General features: G+C 39.0%; 1 protein-coding gene across 1 annotated transcript in view; it reads right to left on the bottom strand.

Annotated features, from left to right (window-relative positions):
* klhdc8b (kelch domain containing 8B) overlaps positions 1–16475 on the bottom strand; it is a 117417-nt gene extending 100942 nt beyond the window's left edge. The window contains exon 1 of the mRNA XM_072366943.1: positions 15853–16475. Within this exon, the coding sequence (XP_072223044.1) occupies positions 15853–16243 (391 nt within the window). The 5' untranslated portion in view covers positions 16244–16475. The remainder of the gene's footprint in view (positions 1–15852) is intronic.
* Between the last annotated feature and the right edge of the window lie 1449 nt (positions 16476–17924).

Below are 17924 nucleotides of genomic sequence, written 5' to 3' on the forward strand. Positions count from 1 at the left end.
TTTGGTCCGCTCTTCTTTACAATGTTGCTTCAGTTCATTGAGGTTTGCAGCATTGGTTTATGCACAGCTCTCTTAAGGTCCCACCACAGCATTTCAGTCAAGGTCTGGACATTCTTTTGTAGGTTTGGTATGTGTGGGTTCGTTGTTCTGTTGATTAATTTATTGTATTTTATTTTTTTTTATACCTGCCATATCCTGCTCAGGTACACGGGGAGGCTGGAATCTATCCCAGCCGTCACCAGGCACCTTACTAGGATGTCCACTCCTGGCAAACTGACAAAGCTTCAGCTTTTATAGAGCTGCTCACACTTTATTATAATTAATGAATTAAGTGCATTCGATCAGCAGCACCTGGCTGCTACTTATCCTCTTAATTCCAACTGTTCCAACGGTTTTCTGCAGTATGGCTTAGATTAATGATTTTTGTTTTGATAGGTAAAACCTCAGAATTTAAATAAGGTCTGCTTTTTATTCCATGTGGCTGAAAAGATAAACAATCTTCAGTTTTAAGAGCCTATTTAATCCTTACAGCTTCATCATTTTATTTTGGGCCACTACAAGAACAGATTTAAGTGTTTTAATGTGAAACACTCTTCTCACATTGTTTGGCTTTCGGTTTATTTTTTTCTTTACATAATTTTTTAAATACCAATTTAAATTGTGCATAAAGACATTTGGTGGTAAAGCAGATACTGACAAGTTTAAGCCAACATTAAACAGTTTCTTAGAGGAAGTGCTCCTCTCTAATCTCTACCTGACCAGTTAAGATATCCAACTAATCTGATTTAGTTTACAACAAGAGACCCGTCTTATAACAAGTTATAGCACGTTTCCAAGTAACACAAAGCAAGATAGATTTATAACACAAACCTTCAGTAAAGGCATTCAAACAGATGGTTAGCTTTGGTCTATTCTATATCCTTTGTTGAGTTGCTGTGGTATAGTTGAAGCTTTCTAACAAGCTTCTGCAAAGGGGGATTGACAGAAGTGCCATGTCTGCAAACATGAAGCTGTGCTATTATAAAGCCACCCAAAACTAAACACAGCAGGTGCTAAAAATGCTAACTCACATCTGTATCTAATGTCTGGACTTCTCTGTCAGGGATATAAGTCATGATGGAAACTGCAGCACCCAGTCAGCACTGATCAAACACAATCGAAAGCTGTTTACACTGTTTTGACTGGTACAACCCCTATTTTTCTGTTTCTCCATTACATTTTTTCTCATTTATTTACCACAGTTCATGTGGTTCCTGCATCCCTCCTTTCCTCTTGAGCACATAAAGCTCCCCAGCCAGAACAAGAAACAAAAATGAGTGGTGCCGTTTTGTACGTCACCAGTCTATCAGGCAGTCAGCTTTTGTTTATGTAGCTTTCTCTCTGTAATCATTCTCTCTCTGAGCCTCTAATGAAAGTCTCAGCAGGACTTCAGGCTTCCCCTGGAAAAGTGCTTTTTGCAAAAACAATGAGGCGCTGCCAGTAGAGTCTACAGTAAATTGAGAGAGTCTTCAGGCAGGAGGCTCCCAGAATAAGTAATCCAGGCTCTAACTTTGAAGGGTCAGCACTTCAGTCTTAGGCCAAAGCTCCTTGAATCTAGACTTATGCTGGGCCAAAGTGGCACATGGATTGTCATAGATGTTCTCACTTTCGAGGCAATCAACTTATTTCCTCAGACATCAGCACTCTTCGATACTCTCAAGCTGTTATACAACCTCACTGTGTAATGTTTGGTGCACTTCCATTAGTCGTTTTTTTTTTCCACGAGCTGTCTTCTACTTTTTTGCTTTTCAGACTTTTTCTTTGTCACCATCATTTCTGAGACTCCAACATGTCCTGCACATCTTTTGACAGGAGAACGATCTTGCTGAATGCTTTGCAGTCAGCATGTGTAGGTGGAAATAGCAACAGCAGTACTTACACTCATAAGTATGAGGGTGTTCTTTTCAGTTGAGAAAAAGATGGTTATGCTCTGAACTCAACATGCCTTTAGGCTGTATCACGCTCCAGTCTATGGGGGCCAACATCAATGGAGAACTTGTATCTCTGCCTCTTGTGCAGCAGAGCTCTCCCTGTGCAACAATGCAAGAAAATGAGTCTAGATTGCTTATATCAAGACACTTTTTTTTTTCAAAGTAGCTTGTGTTTGGGAACAGCAATAAACCTAATGCTATTCAGCATATTCAGGGTGCAACAAACTTATACCATCTACTGTACATTTGGCTATAAATGGAACTGATTTATTTGAGTGTGTAACATAAAAGTATAAATAAGTCAAATATAAAAGTGCAATATAAATAAAAATCGACTGGAATCTGCTAAACAATGGTCATTTTTGATAGACTTAGCATGTTCTTTTTTCGTCTATCACAGTCTAAAAAGTACCCTCTAAGTCCAAGACTAATATACAGTATATATGAGGTAAAAATCTAACAACAATATCATTCCACAGATAAAGATATCAAAGATAAGGAATCTAATCCAACAGTGCTGGAATATAAAAATATATAAGCCGAGTAAATTTAATTCAGAGATTTGCATAAAACATATTACAGGAGTAAGACAATAGTTGCTTAAAATATGTTAAAAGAGTTAGAACAATTTTGTACTGAATCGTAAAATCTGAACTCCATGATCTAGTGGATCCGAAGAGGTGTGTGAATTTAAGGCCAGAAGAAGCTCATCTACAACACTAATGTTGTAAATAGGTTTACCAAAGAGAATTATCTTCCAACCATTCAATCATGTTGTCTAGCTTTGCATTTAACAACAAGCTAGTTTACTGTTCCATATCTTTCCTGAAAGCCAGAATTTACAGAACTCCTTCCGCTTACTTGCAAAAGAATAAAGAGATGAAATAGGATTTGACCAAAAATCTGGCAATAGACCAACTCAGAGAACCAGATTTTTGTTAAATGGTTTGAAGAGCCAATCGTGTTTGGGTGTTAGAGGATTATCTGTGATTAATTCATTCTTGGTGGACTGATTTAGAACAGAGCTACATTGATAGAGTTTCTTTTTTTACTGGAGACAGCTAAGATTACCGTCTACAGTGCTGTGGCAGATGGAATAAGAGCTGCTCCCCTGCTGGTGTGCTCACATTGTGCTGATAAGTCAGCAGAGTCCTTGGCAGGACATGCCTTCCACGAGAAAACAAGTTGCACAATTTAACAATGCTGACAATTTAGCCCACAGTGGGAAGGTGAGAGAAATATTCATTCTATTTGTTGTGCGAGTTTGTGATTAGTTGGATGTGGTTAGTTTAAAACAAACCCGTCTCGGTTTGGCCCACAGTGTGTTAATTTGAGCTGATCTGAGATCTGTGAATCAGAAAGCTGTGGTTTCAATCATTCATATTTGACTGGGTGGTTAGCACAAAGTTGAAGTAGCTGAACATTTTCTTTTCATTTAACAGAATACTTTATAGTAAGAGTAGGCACAGTTTACACAGAGAGGTCCAATCCTTTGCTGCAATGCCAGAACAGAAAGAATCGCAAAAGGTCATTGTGCCTTTTTTTTTCCCCAGCATCTTAGATCCCCATAATAGACAACAGTCATAGCTAAGACAAACATGAAGGCACTGCAGATCATGCCCTCAAGCACAACATCACAACTTCAGCTCTGCTGAGCCACCATCAGAAGCTGTTATCATCACAGACTGATTCCTAAAATAGAAAGCCCTCTGCTCAGCTATGTAAGTTTAGTACTAGGATATATGAAAAACTAAGTTTAGACTTTGATTCAAGTGCAAACCTTTTTTATTTATTTATTTATTTTTTTAAAAAGGATGTACAACACCAAAAGGAGATGCTTTGTCAAGCAGAGCACACAAGAGTGAACACAAGGCTTTTGTAAATTAATGTCCCTTAATGTCATAATCTCAGGGTTTTCTTTTCTTGTATTAAATTACGCCTCTCTGGGAAAATGAATCACTTTTAGCCCTTAAGATTCCTGCAGTTTTTGAAAGTCGAAAGGAAATTTTGAAAGTTTGCAGCAGCAGACTGTGTCATTATGGATGCGAGACCTGTTGTGCGCCATCTATTTTAACTGGTGTACATTAACTGGACCTTTGCCAATGTAAAAGGAACATTTTTGTTGGAGTTGTGTCTGCTCTTGGAATATTATGAGGCTTCATAGGCGACTTGCATAACTGTTTGTATCTGCGACTGGTTTGACATAAATGTTCACCGTGTCTACAGTTATGACTGTATCCTGAAATAGTGCACATCATTTGAATCTGAAGAGCCTTAGCCTTCCAAAGGTGTATATAACATGTGTAGGTGCACGGAAAGGGGGCTGAGTTTTTTTTCGTGGTGAAATATGCAATGTCCCACTGGTGGGACGTCGGAACATTAAGGGGTTTTAAAGAAGGCCACTTCTTTTTGTTGCTTAAACACGCTGATAAAAAGAGAGCAAAAGGTCAAAATGACCCTCTTTAAACTTAAAGCTTTACAAGAAATCTATTTGAAACCACATCTGAAACTCAATAAATATAACATCAGATTAATAGTAACACATTACACAGTATAATTTATTTTATGAGAAACTAAGCCAGAGCTTTGGGAAAAAGTTAGTACATCCTATGATTCAATAGGAATTAAGAAGGTAGCAGTGGTAGATATTGAATGCAATTAATTAATCATAGTGTGAGCGCCTGTATAAAAGCCATTTAGTCAGTTTGCTGGTCTGGAGCATTCAGGTTTGTACTAACTGTCAAGCACGGTGGTGGAGGGCTGATGATTTGGGCTTGTTCTGCAGCCACAGGACCTGGGCACCTTGCAGTCATTGAGTCCACCATGAACTCCTCTGGATACCAAAGTATTCTAGAGTCAAATGTGAGGACATCTGTCTGACAGCTAAAGCTTGGCTGAAACTTGGTCATCAACAGGACAATGATCCCAAACACAGCAGCAAATCTACAACAGAATGTGTGAAAAAGAAAATAATCGAGGTGTTGCAATGGTCCAGTCAAAGTTCAGACCTCAACCTGACCGAAATGCTATGGTGGGACCTTAAGAGAGCTGTGCATAAACCACTGCTGCAAACCTCAATGAGCTGAAGCAATGTTATAAAGAAGAATGGGCCAAACTTCCTCCGCAAAAACATGTTTGGAACTGATAACTTCATTTTTTTTTTTTTACAAATGGCTTCAACATTTTGGGGCTTAGTTTTGTTAAATACATAATGGCACAGTAATGGCATCATGTATTGTTGTTTATTTGAGGTTGGACTGCTTAATTTCCTTAAAGTCTGAAATAAAAGGGTGTATTTTCTTTTTGCATGACTGTTTATACAAATACACACATATACAGCTAAGGAAATTAATTAGCAAATATTCCCTCAAAGATAAAGCCTGTGTGGATTTACTTATGAAATTCCACATACACACATTTTCACACACATGCATTTGCACACGCGTGTAGTAAGTGTATAATTAGTCTTTGCAGTGAATCCAATCCAGCTCAATAAAAACTAAGAGCAGACAAAAAAAAAAAAAAAAAAAAAAAAAAAGGCTCTCCGTGCACCTGTCAGTGGGTGTGTGTGGGTGTGTGTGTGTGTGTGTGTGTGTGTGTGTGTGTTTGCTTGCAGCTAACCTCTCGGTGACTTATTGGTCAGTCGTGAGCAGTACCACAAGCAGAGGATCGGGAAGTCAGATCAAAGGGTGCTGACCCTCTCAACACGGACTAATGATTTCAACACACCACACTGAAATGAAGCACCCGTATTTGTGTGTGTTTTTGTGTACATTTGTAACCTTTTGTCTCATGTGTTTTACATGCCGACCCACCCCCAGTATGTTCCCGTGTTTACCTTAATCTACAGCTCTAATCGTCTGTTTAATTGTCCACAACTTTGCTTGTTATGCCAATTACACTCCTACATGTTGTAATTTGGGGCTACAGGATGACAGAAATACGTGAAAGCAGGGCTCTAAGGATGACTCTGATTGTGGATAAATCAGGTCTCCAGACTCCAGATTATTGTTATCTCATTGGTTATTAATAATCCACATGCAACACTGAGTCAGAAGTCAGTACCAATCAAAGGTAGATAAAGGGCAGTTCTTTATTACAGCCGAGCTCTGACCTAGAAATTCTGATGCGTTTGCTTTTAGTACGACCCAGTCTACTCTTCAAGACAATACATGCCAACCACTGGTACAAAACTAAACAAAAACGCATGTAAGCCATCCACTGGAGGTCAAAAAGGAACTGTGAATATTGTTTTTTCATTAAGAAAATGCCATGCAGCCTGCTACACATTCCCCTGATCCTGGCCCACAGTATCAATAAAAGATAACCATTTACCATCTACCAGAGCCAGCCATTTTGATTTTGGTAAGTTTACATGGCTTAGGTGTGATAAAAAGTTAATGTGATGAACTGCATCTATTGCAAAGAACACAGCCAAAGCCAGTAAGTGTTTTTCTTATCAGTGAAGCGGTACAAAGCGCACTCCCTGCCATCAAGCCGAAGATTCAAAGATGATTAAAATATCATAATTTGGTTTATGATATTTTAAAGATGCTTGCAGATATAGTTCACTGCCTCAGCTGAGAATATAGGCGTCAGATAATGTGTCAGCAAGCAAATGAAAAAAGGGGCGTTAACAGTTATCCAAAAAGCACATTTTCCAGTCTTTTAGAGAGAGACACAGACATCATTCATTGTCCTGTGCTTTTTTTTTTCATTTTAGGTCTATTAAGCAATTTAACCATAATCACTTGTCAAGTTTTGCACCAAAATACTGCTTTTGCTCATTTTGTTTGGACAGTGATACTAATAAAGACATTTACCTGCACCTTTATTCCTGTTCAACATCATTTAAGTAACTATACTTTTTTTTTTACACAAGACCTTGCAGAGTTGGAATTAACAGGAACAGCTTCAGTGAGAAAATTAAGCTAACAGACTTTGAGGCAGCTGCTCACTCAGAATTCAAAAGAATGCGCAGCGCTTCTCTGCTTGTTGCAACACAACAGGTTGCAAACTTTAATGCGTCTTTCAGGCACTCGTATCTATGAAAAACAAGAAGGTGGTTTCTACTTACATTCTGTTAGTGTTTACACTCAGCAGGCATCCAGTTATTTAAAAAAAGAACAATGCAAAAGTGGATTTAGTGTTATCTGAAAATTGGGAGACTACTTTTAAGACTGGCCACAAGGAAACCAATCAAATTTGCAATGCAAGGACAACGACTCATCTGCTAATTAATCTACACAGAAACTGAGTCTTGCTGTCTCTTATTACCACAAAGAAAAACAGAAGAAAGCTGAAAGCACTCAAAAGCATTGCCAGACTTCTCTTTTCCACCTTCCTCGTCAAGGGAGTCTTTTATTTTAAATGGGCTCTGCTAAATCTGAAACCATTTGCTTTGATGTTGCACAGGTGTAATACTAACAAGACTACACAGAATCTTAGAATAATCAGAATTCACATCGAACACAGCCCAAAGGTCCATCAAGTGGCATATTTCAGCTCATCAAAAAGAATGATCACATCACAGAGAACTTTACAGCAAAGCTTGTAGCAGAAGAAAGCAGGCTCTTGCATAATGCATTGTAACGATCCAGAAGAACAAAAACCAGGTCATTCAAGAAAGCAATCACTGGCTAAAATGAGGAAGGTGCTACAGGAAGTTGTAATGAACAAAGGACAGTATGCAAAAACCCACATTTGTTTTAATTTTAATAGTCTGAGGAGTATGCTGCAATGTCCTCGTACGACAAATTTTAAACCTTTTTTTTCCCCTCAAGAAGAGTATTTTTGGGGATTTTGGTTGTAAGTGGTGTCGCTCCTCCATTTTCCACAAAGAGCACTTTCCACATCGAAGCCATGTCAGCATGCTTTTATCTTCTACCTCGTGGAAGCCAACTTTATTCCTATCAGGAGCCTGACAGCCCTGGTGGAGTAGTTATTTTCAGTCAGGCAGTGTTCAGACCACCTGACTGTTGACTGAGGACAGGGCAGCAGTCATTAATCACAGACAGAGAGAAAGGAAATTATACTCATCAGTGCAGTAGCAATATGACATTTTTGAGTCATGCTCCTGCAGCGACTAAGATGAGGACTGAAAACTAGATAATTGAATGGTGCAGCGGCAGACTGCAGCAAAGTGGAAGAGCACAGTAAAGAGGTTGGAGCTCCAAAACACAGCGAGAAAGAGATGTAGTGGGATGAAGGCTCAGCTATACAGCTTTATTTGGGATTATAGATGAAGACTGAAAAGGGGGAGGGGGGGTGGAGGGGTAGGAAGGAGAGAAAAAAAAAAAACAGCGTCAACTTTACTGGAGGCAGCAAAAGTGCTAAAATTACAAACACAGACAGAGTCGGCTCTCTAAAATCCATGCTGTATCTGGAACACACGCGCTCCGTCTGAGACTGTGCATTATACACACAAACGGACATTTACAACTAGTCCGCATGCTGCCACCGATCAGTCTAAAAACAAACCCGGCAATCACATACTCGTTGCCAAGCAACAGCATTGCCGGCTTTAATCAGCGGTCGACCCTGAAATGCAGAAAGAGTCGGAGACAGACGGGAAAACGGTGAGGGGGCAACTGGTTAAAGGAGCTTGGAGGGAGAGGGTGCACGAGAGGAGAGGAGAGGAGAGAAGACACCGGGTCAAAGCAGACATCAGAAGGCATCAGTCAACCATGTGTGGAAGTTGGCTTAAAGCACTTCCCGACACATGCTCAACACTCACTGAACTGTCTCCGTTATTCTCTCAGTCTTTATTTAAGGGCCTGAAGATGGCTGATCCAGAAATCCTCTCTTTTCAGAAACCACCTCTGGTAAATGGACATTTCTGAGAAATTCTGCATGAATAACAACACTGTATGAAGAGCTGACTTCGGATTGGATTGTTGCTTTTTTATATGGGTTGGGTACAGTTCAAGTATGGCCTCTTTCAGTCCAAGATAAGCTCACATTATAACTTAACCGATTCATTTATAACTTGCATGAGACGTAAACTCTAGTGTCACGACTTGTTTCCAAGTATGTGTGTGTTCGGTCTGTAGTTCTGCCTGATATACTCATCATGCTCCTATTCTTTAATGTTTTCATGCCCGTCTATGATAGAGAAAAAAAGGACAGCTTGGCCTGCAGAACTACAAAGAAGAAGATGCTCTGTCTGAATGTGTGTTTGATTATGTGAATGTGGCGTCTGTAAGGCTTTGAGTGGTCAACACCACCAGAAAAGCACTTCATAAATGCAGTCCATTTACCATCATCTATCATTTATCTTCAGATGATAAACCTCAAAGCTAATCTTGTTCGTTTCCCAGTCCAGTTTTATGGGATATGTGCATAGCTAACTTCCCAATTGTGAAAACACAGAGGAAGTAGTTAAGTAAAAAAAAAAAAAAAAAGCTGGTTTGCAGGGTAACTATTTTCAGGGGAAAAAAAAAAGTTGTACAGGCAAGTATAACCTACTATGCATACACTCTACATTATATAGCTTCCCATTTATAATATCAATGTTGCCAAAACACAACTGAAGTTTTCACCTAAATGTGCCAAAACTGTTGTAAACAGTTTAGAAAGTCTTTGTTAGCGACTCCATTAATCTCACCTCCTCACACAAAGTACGGTCTCTCCCTGAAATCAACCACAAAGATTAAACATTCTGAAGGTACATGAGGCAAAAGGAGGAAACGAAGGCAAAGATTCACACACTTAATGGGTTACAGGGATTGCCATAGGAAAAACAAAAATCAGGTTTATGGTCGACTATACAGTTGCACAAGACCTGATACACATGTGGAAACAAGGCCCACACAAGAAGAAGATATTTTTCATCTACATATGTTTTTGTGCCAAGAAAGAGGGTCTTCCAGGGTCATTTATTGTGAATTTTCAACTTGTAGTATATTTAGTGTGATTAACACAGGAGCAAGGTTTTGAGGAGCAGTATTAAAAAAAATTTAAGATTTAAAAAAAAAGAAAAAAAAGACATGTGCATAGGCAACAAGTAAAGATAAAAAATATGCACATACAATGTAATAAATATCAATCTAAATATATCTTCAGTTTAGCCTCCATCCACGCTAATGCAGGTATTTGCAAAACTAACTTTGTTTTCTCTTTTCGTAAGTGTTTGCCAAAGTGAAGATTTTTGAAATCTCCAATCTCAGTGCATCTCTGTGCACACATCAAACTGTTTTCAGCATCTCAGCCTACTTTGTCCATTGTTGCTTTGTGTGATGAGCATGAGGTGGAAACCATAACAACAACTGCACGTATATACAGTGTTACCCTGATGTTTTTTGGGCCTTGAACACCTTGTACTGCGACATCAGTACAATAACTCAACTTCATCGTCTGCCCACACAGACAAACTGCATTTACCCTTCGGTTTAGGCATTGTTTTAGTTAGAAAGTTCTTGCCAAAGAAGAATCAGCATATGATGTTGCTTCTGGATCATTAACGAGTTTTATTTCACATAATTACAGATCTATAACTCAACACAGAGACCAGATAATAGTATGAAATGTAGTTCTTCCCATAATAATAGAATACTTAACTCTCTAAAATCAAATGATCTAAGAGATTTAACCTTGACAGTTCTAAATTAGCATGTGAGGTGGTACTGGGCTTGTTTTGCTAAGTTGCAGAGCAAATTATTTCTGACAGTAAATTCATCATGGGCTCAAGGCAAAGTCAACAGCGCACCCCAACTCTGTGTTTCCATACACAAATCCATGCAAACATATTAGTGCCGACAGCTCGACAGGACCAGTAGGAAGATGTAAACACTGTGCGGAGTCCTGCTGGATCGGTGCTATTATGCATATGCGTTGCAAACGTTACGTCTTTGGATTGAATTTAGCTGAGGACAGCGATTAACATGCCACAATGACACTAAAAGATCAAGAAAATGCCTTTCATCCCTTAAGGATAACCTTTGCTGCCATTTCACATATGCAAATCGTTATGAGCCGGCTCCAGCCAAAGATAGATGTCTGTGCTGATCTCACCTCCTGTCAGTCATCTTGACGGATTGGAACAGGCCACCAAGTCCTCTGCTTCACGGCTCATCCCCCAATCCACCTACCTTTATGACTGATCAGAGGACGGCCAATACAGCCCTCCGCCTGCTTTAGAAGTAATAATTGTCTGACTTTTGAAAGCACAAAATGAAAAGGGATTCAGCCTGATCCAACTGCACATATCTGTTCATATAGCTGTAACATAGTGTGCTTATTTAGTCATTTGAGAATGTAACACATTGAAATGCTTCTACATGCATCATTAAGTGCTGTGCATCTGAAGCGTTAACAGATAAGGGTCGGGCTGGTAAAGATTCACACTTTGAGTAATGACACCCTGACCTTAAATTCATTGGAAGTCGGGTTGTGTGTCAGAACCCAAATTCCCTCCGGTTCATTATTTAAATGAAGCAGTAACAGTCCTGCACAGCATGGAAAGCTCAACCTCTCTTATACAATTCTGACCCCAACAGCCTCTAACCAGATCTTATTTAAATTCTGTTTCCCGAGAGGCAGTTTTCTCAAAAGTTGGTCTCAAAATTCTGAAACTTTGCCTGTGATGAATACCGCAGCACTTTTAATGGGTATTACAGAGAGACGTTTAGTATGTATCCATGTAGTGTAAAAGCTAAGTACTGTCACATCAATTATGTATTCAAGCAAAATAATTTTCTCTCCAACTCAACCAGCCAGCAGCCAATAACCAGAACGCTGCAGTCGGGGTGCTACACATGCAGCAGCACACACCGTGCTCGGGTTGTTGCTCATTGGTTACATGGATGCCAGAAAGCATCACAAAATAGAACGACTTACCAAAACATTACAACATAAACTCATTTTTCTCCAAATTTCAGAGGAGCAATTTGGGAAATCAGACTGTGCTAAATTAATGCTGCAGAGCTCTCTTACTCATAATAAAAAAAAAAACTGGGTGACATAAGGCTTAAGATTATCATGTCCAATAGCCACAATTTCTCATAGATTAACACTGGTGGGGCTTTTTTGTTTTAATATAACTGCACCAAATCCCTCTCTAATGTGTAATGACTGGAAATGGGGTGAATGAAAGACAAACTGCAAAAGAATATTCGAATATGTCCCAATGTAAATATTTTTAATATACACTTTTCTGTTCACACTTTGGCTTCTCTTCTGCTGCACTCAAACAAGGACACTCGAGGATTTGAGCCGTTAATGATACCCAATGGAGCGCTTCTCTAATGATTATTACAATATGTGTTTAAGGGAGCATCTTGGCTGTAGGCCCTTTACAGCAGAAATCTTATGCTGCACATGTTTCTGAACATCTTTATTACAACACAGCACAGTTAACATTCCACTGAAAACACTGATCTTTGGTAAATATAAATACGGAATTCAGTTAGACCTGCAACACTGAACACACGAACATACAGTAGTAGTGGTAGTCTTCAAGTATGATTTGGGCCCGTTTTTTACTAGACAAAGTGCACTAATAACCCCCAACATATTCTAAAATATATTATAGCTGCTGCTACAACACTTGATGGAGGTCCAGCCTGTCTACTTATAAGATCAAATACTTTATCACCATGTCAACATACTTGTGTGTAATTTGTCATGGTGAGCTTACATAATACAAAGAAACCACTCACTCATAATATACATTAAAGAATACAGCAGAGGGTAAAGTAAAATATGATAAGCAAGTAACTTGCACAGGTCTGAAGGCACCATTAGTATTTAGAGCAAAATACATCGCAGCGTCTTTTTCAGAGAACCTACTCCAAAGTAGACATCAGTGTGGTATGAAGGGAGAGACCTATATATATATATATGTATATATATATATATATAAAAAACTGGAAAACATTTCACTTTTAAAACTAAAGCAAATGGTCTCATCACTTCCCAAAGCACTTGTTTTAAGTTTTAAGATGTTTTAAAAAAATTAAAATAAAAAAATGCAACATAAACATAAATTTCTCAGGAAAATAAAGCTATAAGTTTCAACAGCTGATGTTTCTGTACTGTTTTCTAACCAGTAGATTTTAAAATCACTTGCAAACTATTGCACTCTGCTTTTATTTACATTGTAAACAATGTAGCATCTCTTTAAGTTACAATAAGAAGTACAAAAAAGGTTTAAGATATCTTACTTTTATATCTGATGTTGTACCTTCTAAATTCTTTATACAAAGATCCATCTTACTAAGTTATATTTTATAAGATAGATTTCTTAGATGTGTGAAAAAAAAAAAATCTTTCAAAATGTACATTGCACATTTTACAGACTTACTCCATCATGATGTCACTGCACTATAATCCATCATAAGATGCTCTCAATCCAACATCTTGTGAGGTTTGATGTGATTCACCTTTAATAACAAACTGTATACTGGATGAATAAAACCGATCAGCACACCACTCAACAGCTCGGACCTACGGTGCTTTTCCTTTAAAATGACTTCAGTGTATAGAATAAAAATCCACAGAAATACAACTTCACTTCTTCTCCATTACCTTGAAAGGTCACATTGACTGCTTGCTTTATCTGGTCGGCACACAACAGCCTGCAGCCTCAGACGTAAACAGGAAACGGTGGGGAGGAAGCGCCTCAAAGAGTGCATTTCACTTTTATTCTCCCTCTGCTCCGTTTCTGCTCCTAGTCTTATAGAAGTGTAAATAGATACTCCTCTGGATGTCTTTGTTATAGATAGAAGGCACAGCTACCATTTTATACCTCCCACTTCACCCCTTTCACACAACTCCTCCTTCCATTATTGAAAAAAGTTCTTTCTACACCAGAGCACCTTGGTCATTCATTTTTCACTGGACTGGGTCGAAATTTATACAGAACATCCAAATAAACCTAAAGCTAATTTGCTCATTTTCAGCCTGCTTTATAAGAGGCTTATACCTGCATTTAAATAATGCACTGCATGTCGTACCACAGCCAGGAAAAAAAAAGCTACTTAAATACTTATTTGTGACTAAATATGTTGTGAAATGCCTTCATTTGATTTTTCATTTCCAAAGCTACACTTAATCAGCAAAAAAACACCAGAATAGGTCAAATTTCAGGGTTTTTTTTAGACTTGCAAAGTAGCTGAAATATCACAGGAATTGCAAGATCTTGATCCAACTTTCACTGATGCTTCATCAAATCACCTACAAAGTATTTTCTATAAGAGCTTGCCCTTTTTCATTCAGTTTCCAAGGTTGACTTCCCAGAAGTCCTGGGAGACACACAGTCTAATGTATCAGATTAATAAAGTTTCTCTCAGAGGGCCAAACTTCCATAACTAAAAAGACAATTGTTGTGCCGGAGAGTTTGAAGATGTTTCAAGCTCTCGTAAACTTAACAGAAGAAAATAGTTTGTGAACAATTTTCACAAACAATTTTGTGAAAATTGTAAGTCTGTAAGGAAAGACCGATACCCTCAGGAAGCTATCGCACGCCTGGGGAATAAGCATTAAGCAAATTATGTTTATTCAGTGGAGGCAGACTGCAGGATGTCTGGCTCCTCCATATGAGCTGTGACATTCTGCTAAAGCACACTCACAGATGGAGATATAGCAGGCTTGAATAAATGTCCAAATATAATCTACCGAGCACTTATATAATCAGAACCTCGGGATGGTCAAGCAGCATCATGATTTTAGTGAGCATCATTTTCAGGAGACACTTTAGCACCTGAAAAGCCTGGAAGGTTGTCTTCTGAAATGAACAGCCAATTTGTTAATTCTCTACTCTCTATTCTCTACAGAGGTTTGGGTTTGTCTCTGTAGTTGTTTCACATTCTAACATGTCTGACACAAGCAGCTGCATAATCCTCATCAGTTCTTAATGAGCCTGCATCAGGTCAAACATCAGAGAGGAAAGTAAAAAAAAACTAAATTAAACTGTCAAAGGAAGACTTGCTATAATTTAGTCTTCTCAAGTCTCATAACTTTTCTTCAATGTCGTCTTAACAACAAATATATATATATATATATATATATATATAAATAAATAATTGCATATTACAACATAATATATGTTTTCCACACTTGAACACCCAAGAATGACCACAGAGTTGTGTCTGGAAATCCTCAGCTGCTGTAAATGAAGGAGCAACTTTTAGCAGCACTTCCATAAAAGCTCTGGAGGATGGAGTCATACTTTTTGATTTTCAGGACCTCTTACTAAGTAGCTGGCCAGCGAACGAAGTCCGGAGTGAATGTTGTGCATACTCCTGAAAATATCTCAAAATTTCAGAGCTGCAGTGATTATTGTGTCAATAATCTTATTTACTGTCTAAAGACCAATTATTCTTCTTCTAACAAACATTTGATGTAGAAAATTCACCATATTATCAGGCGGTATCCAAGTAGAATCGTCGTAATCTACCAGAATTGAAAGTTATTCAATTATTCAACCGTCATGTTAAAGGGATGAAATAGATTTTGCAATGATAAGTTTGTGACAGCCCAATATCAAGGTATTACTTTAAATTCAGAAATTCCAATTATGGTTTTTAATGTCAACAAAAATACAGATGCACTCTTCTTTCATATAAAGAGATTCAAAGAGGCTGCATTGCCATGATGCATTGTATAATGCAGTTAAATAACTGAAAAACCCTGAAAGCTGGCTATCAGTCTGATGATTTTCAGCTTGACCAGCTCTGATTGGAAAATGTCTTATGTCATTATTATAAAAAAAAAAAAAAAGCTTGTCCTATACTACTCTTTAAGGTCATGAGATGTTTAGTCAAAATTAAAAGTAAGAACATCATGAAAAAGCACCTTTAAAAAAAAAATAAAAAAAGCTCCACTTCATACAGCGGCCCATGCATTCTACAACACTCTCTCTCGAGACATTTGTCTCTCTTACCTCTCTCCACAGTGGTGACTCCCATCGAGGGCTGACCCAGACTGGCCTTCGTCTCCCATTTGCCCTCATCAGGGTGGTACATTTCCACAGATGCTAGTGGGGTCTGCTGCTGATTCATGCCTCCAAGCACCATCACCTGGCCCCCAAGCGCCACAGCGGAGGCCCCTGCACGTGCAGTGGGAAGTGGCGGGAGCTGGCTCCATGTCTGGCTCTCCACATCCAGGACTTCAACACTGTCGAGAGGTATGCCCGTCTCATTGCAGCCCCCCAGCACGTAGAGCAGGCCTTCGTGGTAAACAGGAGTGCAATATACACGGCGCTGCGTCATGGGCGGGAACTGCTCCCAGTGCAGGAACTTGACAGGACTCACCGCCATCTCCTGTACAGGCATGTCTCCAGGACTGAGAGGAGGGGACGCACCGTCACATGCCGTGCCAGGAAGACAGGAGCAAGCGAGGGCGGAGGAGAGGGGGCACGCCAAGATGGAACAAAGCAGAGAAGGAGAAGCGAACAGAGGGAAAAGCTTGTTTCAGTCTGTCTGAGTGACCGGCTGAACTCCAGCGTCCACAGAGGGATACAAACGTAGGGATGGGAAAGTCCGTCAGTGAAAGGATAAAGATAGAGTCACTCACTTCTCAACCACATGTCACAACTCCCCCTCAATTCAAATGTTTTTATTCATCCAGCTGTTAGTGTTTTCTAGCAGGGAAGCCATCTGCCCTTCAGTCTCTACTCGATAGTCATCATCCCTTTTCTCGCTGCCACTTCTTCCTCCTTGTGTAATATTTTGGTTAAAGTTCTGGCTTGAATATACTCGTTTCTGAGGAGGTCTCCCAAGAATTAATTCTTAAGCTCCAAAAAGCCTTCAAAGTCAAGAGAGGAGGGCTTGAAAAGAGTTTAAAAAAAAAAAAAAAGCAGGGCAATGGCTCAAAGGAGGGAGAGGGACAGTTGGGGAACACTGCCCTTCACTGGTGTCCCGATTATTCAGAATAGGCCCTTAGAGCAGAGAGTTTTATACCTTCAGACAAAAGAAATTATTCAGGGTTACGAGTCCCCTCAGCTTTAGCTCTGCAGTTCTATTTGCACAGAAAATCAAAAAAAAATCAAATAAAATCCTAGATAGCTGAACAAAAGTCTTGAAACAAAAACTCTACAGAGGTGAAATAACTATTTCCTTACAATTTAGGAAAGTTTTTCCTCCTGTTTAATTAAACAACTCACAGTCCTGCTGCACCGCTGTGACTTGCTGTAAGACAGGAACGTCTGAACTGTGTGCCTCGAAGCTTTCTGGCAGCTTTGGAGAGAGCTCGCTTCCCCGTATAAGCTCAAACCTGTAAGAAAAGACAGCAAAGGTCAAGTTAACAGTTTAAGTTTAAAGTATATACACATCTAAGCAAAACAAATTCAGCTTCTCACATCATCTTTTAATCCTAGTTAACATTCCTTGTCAGTTTAAAGACTGAAATTTCAGTGGTTTAATATCTGCTAGGTTAGTATTTGGTAATACTACATGCAAACTCTCTTAATCAGGCAACCAAAATGTACTAGAAATATCTCATAAGTTACAAGAAGTTTGGCCCATTCATTCTGACAGACTTGATGTAAATGACCCATATCGCTTGGTGTCTTGGCTGCTTTCTCAGCTCTTTACGCAAAGTTTTCGATGTAACCAAGGTCATGGCTTTATGTCACTGCCAATCAGGAGCCAATAAATATCCTCAGCTAATACAGAGTCGTTTGACACAGGACTAAACTCTGACAAATAGACAAATTTAAAAGTTAGTTAGTGTAAGTAGGTTATTTTGTTATCTCTGAAAGAAGCTTGACTCTCATTACCAGATGCTGGTTTATGTCATTTTCAGTCACTCTTTTGATACCTTTAGGCACGAAAAAAAAATATTTAAATAGGGCTTCGAGAAAAGAATGTGGTTTGGGTTCAAACAGACCCTTTCACAACATGGAACATCTTAGAAAGCTCAAGTTTTCTCGCTTTTGAAAATTCCGCAGATGGAGGACCGTGACTAAGTTAGAGGCTGTCTGAGTGAGGAAAAGTCATCTCAGCGTACGAGCCA

Source organism: Leuresthes tenuis, unplaced genomic scaffold, assembly GCF_036924035.1.
Source record: "Leuresthes tenuis unplaced genomic scaffold, fLeuTen1.0.hap1 SCAF_16, whole genome shotgun sequence".
Classification (NCBI taxonomy): Eukaryota; Metazoa; Chordata; class Actinopteri; order Atheriniformes; family Atherinopsidae; genus Leuresthes; species Leuresthes tenuis.